The sequence below is a fragment of the Miscanthus floridulus genome, chromosome 1 (assembly GCF_019320115.1).
Source record: "Miscanthus floridulus cultivar M001 chromosome 1, ASM1932011v1, whole genome shotgun sequence".
In the NCBI taxonomy this organism is placed as follows: domain Eukaryota; kingdom Viridiplantae; phylum Streptophyta; class Magnoliopsida; order Poales; family Poaceae; genus Miscanthus; species Miscanthus floridulus.
Genome location: NC_089580.1, coordinates 201575190 through 201585722, shown reverse-complemented (window position 1 = coordinate 201585722; position 10533 = coordinate 201575190). Strand labels below are relative to the sequence as shown.

The 10533-nt window shown below is 43.8% G+C and overlaps 2 protein-coding genes across 2 annotated transcripts; one reads left to right on the top strand and one right to left on the bottom strand.

Annotated features, from left to right (window-relative positions):
* Nucleotides 1–2511: 2511 nt before the first annotated feature.
* Nucleotides 2512–6137, top strand: LOC136509396 (uncharacterized). The gene is made up of 8 exons (XM_066504209.1): nucleotides 2512–2826; nucleotides 2942–3086; nucleotides 3202–3370; nucleotides 4446–4716; nucleotides 4799–5061; nucleotides 5147–5362; nucleotides 5477–5591; nucleotides 5723–6137. Exons 1-8 carry the CDS (start codon nucleotides 2676–2678, stop codon nucleotides 5764–5766), a joined length of 1374 nt encoding a protein of 457 aa, XP_066360306.1. The 5' UTR covers nucleotides 2512–2675; the 3' UTR covers nucleotides 5767–6137.
* A 2897-nt stretch (nucleotides 6138–9034) lies between these two features.
* Nucleotides 9035–10187, bottom strand: LOC136509386 (mitochondrial import inner membrane translocase subunit TIM23-2-like). Its single transcript, XM_066504204.1, has one exon. The coding sequence runs from the start codon at nucleotides 10049–10051 to the stop codon at nucleotides 9458–9460; it is 594 nt and encodes a 197-aa protein (XP_066360301.1). The 5' UTR covers nucleotides 10052–10187; the 3' UTR covers nucleotides 9035–9457.
* Nucleotides 10188–10533: the final 346 nt, after the last annotated feature.

Genomic DNA, 10533 nt, shown 5'->3' with positions numbered 1-10533 from the left:
CAGTAGCCGACTATAAAATAAGTTATTTTATAGCTACCTCCATTTACGATAATTTTATATAATAATTTACGATAATATCAATACATAACACATAGAGATATTTATCATAACGTTATAGTAAATCACTTAGTAAGGAGTTACTATAATCTTATAAATTAACATAGTAATTATCATAATTTAAAGTAACTATAAAATAAATTATTTTATAGCCAGCTACACCTTAATCTTCATTTGCTTATCGGAGCATGCACCAGTAGTCAGTGACGCGATCGCTATGGGTCAATGGGCCCAGCACCGTGTCCAATTATCGAAGGTTTCGAGGGCATTTGTCTCAATGCAACTGTGCTAGCATCGCTTTCCAAAAAAAAACTGTGCTAGCATCAAAGCAAGGTACATCTGCCGGCCCATTGCGTGGTCCCGGCATTTGCTGCTCGGCCGACACTCCCTTGAGTAACCCTGTTTTCATCTGATAAGGTTATGCCACTCACTCGCTTCGTATCTAATAATATCACCTACTCCCTCTATTTTAAATTATAAGTCATTCTAGGCTTTTTAGATGTATAGTCAAAATTATTTAAACATAATGTATATCTATATGCATAACAAAAGATATATAGCAAAAAAAAACCAGACCGACTTATAATTGAGAAAAAGAGGGAGTAAAAGATATTTTTCATATTTCATCTTTCACCGTCTCGTTTTTTGGAAGATCTTTCACTATCTCTGATTTGTATCTCTGACTAGATTCGTCTAGAATATCTTTTTAAAATCCTCCATCCAAATTTCAAATAGAGAGTCACACGTGATGAGTCAAGCAGAGCGTGGAATCGTGTTGTCCATACACTGCTATATAGTCAACAAATGTTGAATAGTGGCACAAAGATGGCGTTAGAGGAGGACCTTTTTTCTTAAGGAAACTATAGCAATCTAGTTAGGTTGACTGAACTTTATTAGGAGCATTTCTCCCCTCTATTAATTTGCTTGAAAAATCCTAGAACATCAAATGAGAAGGCGAGGGAGTGTATGAGGAGAACACAATGCTTATAAAACGACAAGTAAATCTTGTTAAGGAATTTACATGATGGGGGTCTAGAATAAAGGATAAAAGGCAAATGACTACAAGCAAAAGCTAAGAAATGGAGAGGGGAAACGAGGGAGGGGGTCAATGAGGTTATCCTGGTCTTTTGGGGGCATCACATCTGTGAGCCCAAACTACATAGTCACGAGACTTTGAATTTTTGGTTTGCATGAGAAAACCTTGGGGTTGCTGTAGAATATTAGGAGAACTCTAGAGTTAAATCAGAGCCATCATCTTGCTACAAATTAGGAACATGAAACAACTACTAGTTGGTAAACACTTTTTTGGCTCTTAAGGAGTAGATGAGAACAATGTTCTTGGCACTTTTTTGGCTACAAGTTAGTCATATTACAAAGAAATCGACGAGCATGTTTAGTCCGTTATGACATTGTGATATTTTTCAAGTATTTTTATGCAAATAGCGTATCATACATGTCTCCAAACTAAAATATACAAACATTATTTAACATTTTGCCAAATCAAATGACATCATAAATGACGTTTTTTGTGACATGAGGAATAATGAATTCCCATTTTGAATTTGAAACGTTGTAAAATTCAAATAACCGCACATCTCAATTTTCAAGGAGTTTAGCTGGATATATAGAAAACATTATCAACATTTGCATATTCTAATACATTTTATGAAAAATATTATAAAAAACAATATTCCCCCCATACTCAAAAATATATCTCATTATAGACTTGCATATTTATCAAAAAGTGATATATGTAGATTTTTGTGAAAGTGTTTTTAAGACAAATCTATACATATGGTTTTCACATTTTCAAACTCAACAACTTAAAAGTTATTCATGATTTATATTCCCAATGTTTGACCCAAGCCTTTTTCAAAACGACTTTATTTGTTAAGTACGCAGGGAGTACATATTAACACATCGTATAAATATTAGTTCTCCCTTATATATTTGATCGAACTTAAAGAATAGTCAGAGTCCTTGAAACTTTGGGATGTGTAGTTATTTATAGGAGAAAAATGAACTAGGTAGCCCTAACGTAGACTGTAGAGTGGCCGGTTAGGCAACCAGTCTCGTCACATCCATAATTCTACTACCTCTAATATATTGAATTCTGAAACCCTAGGAAAGCAAAATTGCAACAAACAAGAAGATAAAATAAAAATCTCACCCACCATTGGACCCCTCAAGAACACGCCATGAGTAAACAACTCGATTTCCATCCCCACCAGCACGGACCCGGCGGTGGCGGTGGCCGGTGGCTTCACCACCACCCCCAGCAGCAGCCAGCAGGTGCAGACGTGCAGGTGAGGTGCGGCCCGGCCGAAGATTTGGCGCACGCACACTCAGCCCAGTCCCCAGTGGCTGCAGCACCGCCCGACGAGGAATTTTCACGCGCACGCCGCACCGCACCGCACTCACCCTTCCCCTCCACTGCACACGAGACGCGCACCACCACCCCGGACGGAGTGGGCGAGTCCCTCCCAGCCCATATAAATCGACGCCGCGAGGGGGACGAGCCCCGGACCCATAATTAACCAGGGCCAGGCGCACCGCACCGCACCACCGATCCATCCCCCCGGCCTCCCTCCCTCCGGCGAGCGGCGGCGCGGGCGGCCATGGAGGTGTTCTACTACGCCGTGTTCGGCGCGCTGGCCGCCGTCGTGGCGGGGCTTGAGCTCGGCAAGAGCGGCAAGGACCGCGTCGCCACCACCTCCGCCTTCAACTCCTTCAAGAACAACTACGTCCTCGTCTACTCCCTCATGATGTGTACGCCCCCTCGTTCCGTCCTTCCCTTGTTTAGATCTGCGAATGTCGTTGTGGTTCTGATGGTTGCTTACTGCCCTTCTTGATGAATGGGATGTGATGGGATGCATTCGTGCAGCCGGGGACTGGCTGCAGGGCCCCTACGTGTACTACCTCTACAGCCAGTACGGCTTCGACAAGGGCGACATCGGCCGCCTCTTCATCGCCGGCTTCGGATCCTCCATGCTCTTCGGCACCATCGTCGGCTCCCTGGCCGACAAACAGTACGCCCGCCCGCCCGCCTTCCTTCCCCCGCGATTCCTTTTCCGTATTCCAATTCCGATTCCAGTCCCAATCCAATGTGGCTTCTCACTGACGAATCGCTTGTGCATCCTCTAGGGGCCGCAAGAGGGCCTGCATCACCTACTGCATCAGCTACATCCTTAGCTGCATCACCAAGCACTCCCCCGAGTACAGGGTCCTCATGATCGGCCGCATTCTCGGTGGCATCGCCACCTCCCTACTCTTCTCCGCCTTCGAGTCGTGGCTCGTCGCCGAGCACAACAAGGTAATCCATTGGACCATCGCCAATGCCTTGCCCCCCAGATCTGCCTATCACTGTCTGTTTGTCTCCATCACTGAATTACAGCTGCTGTCTCCATCACTGAATTACTGCTGCTTTAGAGCTGCTCTGCCTTTGCCTTTAATTCAGAGGTTTTCTTTTGCCAGCGCCTCTATCCGGAAGCCGCGTAGTTGAAGCTGCATAGACTATGCGTATTTGGAGTGTGTTGCACTTAAGTTACGCCTTTTCCTAATCCTTGGCGTTAATAAATTAATAGAGTGGGAACACCCTTTAGATTAGATTCATTCATCACATGCTTGTCGTTGAAGCCAGCTAAGTGTATTGGATCTTGGATGTTTGACTGCTAATGCAAGAGGACACATATAATGAGCTGACTGACGTATGATTAAAGAAAATGAAAATTGAACTGACGTAGTAGTATGATAGTTTGAAGTTTCGAGAATAAACAGATGTTCATGTTATGTTTGACTGCTAATAAGCCAAGTAAAATGTGGCTTTGTCAGGATCTGAAAAAACTGAGGAAAATCTTGCTGGATTCAAGTTTTGTTTGATTTCTGCTACTTGTGTCGGTGGATCAGGTGGTTGACACCTGACGTGGCCAGAGGACAGCATTTAACAAGCATGGCCCAGTCTTAATAAAGCCATCACGGATGGTCTTATTGAGAATTGTCCTTTTATTCGGCCATGTCCTGGCGGCATTAGTCTCATTCGCAGACCATAATAATTATCAATAGAATCCAAGGATCTAGTGCAGTAGCTGCTGCCTGTAATACAAAATGCCATGCTCTTCCACTTGCGGCAAAACCTGTTCGGCTGGTATTAAAGCCGGCTGAAGCTGTTTTGTTGTGAGAGAAAAATACTGGAGATTCTAGCTGATAAGCCGGCTGATAAGTTCAAGCGAACAGGCCCTTCACATGATCTTACATTTGTGAATTCTGGGGCTGGACACATTGCACCTTGTTGGTTTGTACAGAGACTGAATATTTGCCTTTTTTTTAACACAAACTGGGGGGAGGGCTCTACTGAATCTGAATATTTACCTTTCTTTTCTCTTTCACAGAGAGGCTTTGACCCACAGTGGCTGTCCATAACATTCTCCAAAGCCATCTTCCTTGGGAATGGCTTAATTGCCATTATATCTGGGCTATTGGCAAACCTTCTTGCTGAGAACTTGGGTTTCGGTCCTGTGGCTCCATTTGATGCGGCTGCTTGCTTTCTGGCGATTGGCATGGCTATCATAATGTCCTCATGGAGTGAAAACTATGGAGATCCATCTGAAAGTAAGGACCTGATGGCCCAGTTCAAGGTTGCAGCTAAGGCAATTGCTTCAGGTATGCTTAACCCACCTCATCAAATTGCAGAGAACCAAATATGCATATGAAACCATTCTAATATTGTCCACTGAATCTTCAGATGAAAAGATTGCATTGCTGGGAGCCATACAGTCATTGTTTGAGGGTTCAATGTACACATTTGTCTTCCTATGGACTCCAGCATTGAGTCCAAATGAAGAAGACATTCCTCATGGTTTTATTTTTGCTACATTCATGCTGTCATCCATGTTGGGTAGCTCCATTGCGTCGCGTCTATTAGCCCGAAAGCTCAAGGTGGAAGGTTATATGCAGATTGTGTTCTCGATATCGGCTGTCACCCTTGTCCTCCCTGTTGTCACCAATGTAAGAACTAGTCAGTCACTACTCCTTGGGTATTCTCTGCCTTTGAAACGTTGCTAATATCTATTTGCTGATAATGTCCAAACAGATCCTAGTGCCGACATCTTCTGTGAAAGGAGGCAGCATATCAGTTGGAGGCTCTCTTCAGCTTCTTGGTTTCTGCACCTTCGAGGCATGTGTTGGCATATTCTGGCCATCAATCATGAAGATGAGATCTCAGTACATTCCTGAGGAAGCAAGAAGCACAATCATGAATTTTTTCCGCATACCACTCAACTTATTTGTTTGTGTGGTGCTTTACAATGTAAGGAGTCATTTCCTCGTCCAACTATTATGATCTCTTCAATTGTGCCGGCAAGAATTGTACAGAAATGTCAGCACACAAGTAACACTATGCCTGTGGACATTGTCTTTGCAGGTGAATGCATTCCCAATCACTGTCATGTTTGGGATGTGTTCTATCTTCCTCTTCATGGCAGCAATCTTGCAGAGACGGCTGATGGTTGTCTCTGATCTACACAAATCATCAACTAGTATGTGATATTCTGATTCTATTTCGTCTATTCCAGCAATCCTGTGCCTATAAAGGCTTAAATTGTTCTCTGATAAACTCAGATGTCTAGTTTATTTTTCATTGCTAACCATAGGGTAACATTCCTTGCAGAAGCACAAGAAATGATCGATGAAGATGAGCCACTAAATCCTTAGGTGTCGACAGAATCATACGTCCAAATCAGATATGAAGACGGCATCCATACTGCAATTCATTTCCACCTGCGTAATAAGATGGACGTCAGAACCATGTAGTAGAGTCCAGTTGTTTTTGTTTGTAATTTCGTTTCTGTAGTGTAGATGTGACCAGGCTGTTAGTTTGCACCTCGGATCTGCTTATATCCACACTCCACAGGGCAATATATAGTTCAGCAAGAATTGAGCTATACCTATGTCCCGAGAATTGGCTAATCCATATGGGCTTTTCGCATTGTTGTTTCTTGCAATTATTTTTAAAAATTATTCGCTTTACAGTGTAAACCATACGTATATTCTTGAAAGTGTTATATTACTGCATCTGATGAGAATTCTGGCTGATGTACATGTAGCATGAGAAAAGTGTGTTGTGAACCAGTGCATATCTTTGAATTGCGTACTTTATGGCCGCTGCTCTGATGACTCATGAATTTTGGTGCTGTTAGGGCAACGGGTGACTCGTAAGCCAGCTCTAAGTATTTTTTTTTTATTTTTTAATAGAAGAAAAAGAAAAACTAGTTCTTCATCAAGAGCTAAGCTTATACACATGTTTCAAGAACATGTAAGAGTGTCATGTTGTGAGACTCAGCCCATTGGGCCAAGTTGGACCAGACTGAATCCGGGTACTGTAGCCACAGAAAACACTGTTGCGGCGAAGGAAGAGAGTTGAGCCAGCTTAAAGCCTTTGACATAGGAGGCTGTTAACTCCAAATCGGTCATTTTGCGCGAAGCGAGAACGAAAGTGCAAGAGAGTTAATTAGTAGGTGTAGTTTATTCAACGTGTGTAGAGTGGGTTTTAGTTTACAGCTGGTAACCCTCGCTGTTGCGGTGCCCTTTGCGGGCTCTCTCTACTTGTCGCCGCTTATGGCCGTTGCCCCCAGGCTCGTAGCCTTATTGAGTTTGCTTCTCTGGTTCATGGGTCGCTCCTACCCCTTCGTTGCATAACGTGTCGTTTTAGCTCTAGACACAAGGATTATAGAAAGATGAAAAATGTTTGGTGCACCACATGAACAGAAAAGGAAAGAGAGGAGATAGGATGTTGCATAACAAGTGGCGTTTAGGCACGGAGATCAAAGAAAGATGAAAAAGGTGTGGTGTACCACAAGAATCGAAAAGGTAAGAGATAGAGAGATGATATATTGGTAGAAGAGAAATATGCATTGATAAATGAGAATGACATCAATTTGAGACAAGTATAGAAAGCTAAAACAATATTATTTTGGGACAGGAGTACTAGTTATAGTTTTGTTTTCTGTAGATTTCCTTTGGTCGTTGTAAGAACTATTGCTTCTTGATGAAAAACGGGCTCCACATATTCTTTGAAAAAGTTGTGTACTCCTATGCATCTGGAGCGTAGACCACGGATATAAGTCAGATATATCCATTTCACAGATATGGTAATTTTGCTCTGATTATTCGTTTGCAATAGGCATCTCAATTTTTTTTTAAATTTTCTGATGACACGGCTCCAATTATAAAAATCATGAAGCGCACCATCACAGTTTCAAAAGTTGCCTAGGCGCAATGGTGAACTGGTGATCACAAAAAATACTTACAACCAACTTCCATTCCAAAGTAGACCTACACAAGGTGGAAACAAACTGGCTCGTGCTGAAATACTGAAACTATCGCTCATTTCATCTTTCCGTAGGCATAACGCCAGTCCTTTTTGGAAAAAACACAGTCCAGTGAATACTGAAGCCCAGAAATTTGGAACCGCAAAGAAACGAGGACAGGCATGGGCAGTCACATACAGCTCAATTGCAACTTTGCAAGCAGTAGATACCTGCAGCCGCAGCAGCCATACAACATGAACAGTGTTTCGGTAGGAAAGGGGTGATGGACAAATCAAACCACTGAACAAGAAAGATACCTTAAACATTGATGCAGAGACTTAAGGAAAAAGCTCATATGCAACAGCAACCCACAACTCAATTCCACCCCGATGGGTTTCTCAAACTGAAGCAAGACACAAATACTGATAGATCATATGAAAATCACATCGCTGTTTTATCATAATTCAGACCATGTGGATACACGACATATGCTGCACCTCACAAGTCACAACTCAAGTCCAACCCAACTGGTTTCTCAAACTGAAGCAAGACCCAGATACTGGTAAATCATATCAAAATCGCATCACTGTGTTATCATATTCAGACCATCAGGATACACAGCTTTATTTGCAAGTCCAACAAGAATGGCCAGGATCCAAAATGAATAATAAAAGATCATATTTATCAATAATTCAGGACATGTCCAACGGAGACCTTCAGAGGCACCGGTGCGTAGTGGAATCCTAAGCCAGGATAGTAACGTGAAGAGAGGCAGAGGAAGACCGAAGTTGACTTAGGTAGAGGCAATAAAAGGAGACTTGAAAGGATGGAATATACCCAAAGACTTAGCCTTAGATAGAAGTGCTTGGAAAACAGCTATTCACGTGCATGAACCTTGATTGCTTCTGCTGGGTTTCAACTCTAGTCTACCCCAACTTGTTTGGGACTTAAAGGTTTTGTTGTTGTTGTTGTTGTATTTATCAATATAATTCAATATGAATAACTTTATCCTGCGACCGGTATGTTGTAAAACCATATGAACATCATATCACTGTTTATCATATTCAGAGCACCAGGATACACCAAGGCTGTATGCACAAGTCCAACTGAAAGGTCAGGATGCAAAATGAAGATCATATTTATCAATATGAATCACTTCTGAATGATATCCTATGACCAGGATGTTATGAAACTGTATGAACATCACATCACTGTTTATCATATTCAGAGCACTAGGATACACCAAGGCTGTATGCGCAGGTCCAACTAGAAAGGTCAGGATGAAAAATGAAAGATCATATTTATCAATATTCAATATGAATCACTTCTGGATGATCTCCTGTGATCGGAATGCTATTGTGCTACATACAGTCAACAAATTACTATTCCCTCTGTTCCAAAATGTGTGTGTTTTAGTTCTGTCTTAAGCCAAACTTCTATAACTCTGACCAAGTTTTCAGAAAAATATATTAACACCTACAATATCAGATAAATTTACCAACAAGGCATTTAAAGTTGGATCTCATGAAATTATTTGATGTTGTAGGTGTCAGCATATGTTTCTACAAAAACTCGTTCAGAGTTAGAGAACTTTCACTTACAACAGAAGTACAATGACCGATTTTTGGATCAGAGGGAGTACCAAACTATGCATGAACTCAAGAAGTACAACATTTGTCTTCTAAAACATTTCACTGATGGATCAAAACATGCCTTTTTTCACATACAACCGGCAGGTGAAGAATTTCATATTTAGAGATAGGAAAACAGCGACAATCTAGCAGAACTACACTACACTCAACATTACATTTCACAATGTCATGGGTTCTCCAGCATAATGCAATAAGCAGTATTATTGTGTCGATACCAGCTAGCAGCTAATGTTACATTGCGAGGCAGACCAAAAAATTCGTGATCCGATGAGATCAGACCGTTGACATATAAAGTACCAGCATATGGCTGTCAACAATATATAGGAATGTTGAGAAGAACATGACTCTTCCCAAATAATTAACGAAAACGAAGAAATGACATCCACGCGACGAATTGATTTTGACTTTGATCACGGCAGAGCAGGGAGAGTACCGCAATCTGATTCAGAGGGCGGGGACGTATCTCTTCCCAACCTGCTTGGCAGCCGCGGCGGCGCCAGCAAGAACCCCACCGACGGCCCCGGCGACGACCGCTGAGCGCGGCCCGTTGGCGGCGCGGAAGAGCGCGCCGGTGCCGAGCCCGGCCGTGACGCTGTTGATCCAGTCGTCGCGGTCGCGGGCGGCGACCATGGCGCTCTCGATCCCGGCGTACATGAGGCCGATGACCCCGAGCGTGTTGCCGACGCGGCGCCCCGAGCTGCCGCAGGAGTTGAGGACGCGGTTGGCCCGGATCTTGGCGGGCTCCCCGGGCTCGGCGCCCCGGGCGGCGTCGCGGAGCCCCATCGCGGCCCCGGCCACGGCGCCGCCGAGGTAGCCGACGCCCGTGTAGTAGGTGAGGTTCTCGCCCCAGGACCGGCGCTGCGCGACGGCCTCCTCCTGGAAGAGGAACTCCGGGGAGGTGGGAAGGTCGTAGAGCTGCCGGTAGGGGAGGTTGAGGTCCTGGTACGGGTTGTAGAGGCGGCGCTCGGAGCCGGGGTAGGCGGCGTCGCGGCGGTCGTCGGACCCGGACCCCGTGGGGTACAGCCGCGGGTCGGCCATCGCGGGATCCGGCGGCGGCGACAGCGGCGTTGGAGGCAAGAATCGAATGGGAGGAGGGAGGGTTTGGGTCGCGCACGGCACGGCAGCTTGGCCGCGCCGCGCTGCGGGTTATATTTGCGAAGAAGTCCCCCGTCGCGTCCGATATTTTTTTGGCGCCGCCGACCAACAACTTGGACGAAGGGTCGAGACTATGGGCCAGCTTTTCGAAGTTTGTAGGCCTGCGTTTCAATAGTTGGGCCCAAATGTACGAGGACAAGGATGCCGCCAGTCTAACGGAAAAAAAAAAGTCGCTCCGTAAAAAGAATTAAAAATCTCTTCACAAAAAGTCAAACATTCTTAATTTTAACTAAGTTTATGCTCATTCAATTGCAAATTACAAGTGTTTTGGCTTTTTTTTATTCATAGCTTTTTCTATGCACTATGTCTAGATATATCAAACCCAATGTATTTAAAAAAAGGTTAACCGTCTTATAGATTGAAAT

Bases quoted from the DNA above. Each gene is read 5' to 3' on its own strand.
- LOC136509396 (XM_066504209.1), top strand. From the start codon at position 2,676: ATGGAGGTGTTCTACTACGCCGTGTTCGGCGCGCTGGCCGCCGTCGTG. The intron at 3,371-4,445 runs GTAATCCATTGG...TCTCTTTCACAG, and splicing joins TCGTCGCCGAGCACAACAAG to AGAGGCTTTGACCCACAGTG. The intron at 5,363-5,476 runs GTAAGGAGTCAT...TTGTCTTTGCAG, and splicing joins TTTGTGTGGTGCTTTACAAT to GTGAATGCATTCCCAATCAC.
- LOC136509386 (XM_066504204.1), bottom strand. From the start codon at position 10,051: ATGGCCGACCCGCGGCTGTACCCCACGGGGTCCGGGTCCGACGACCGC.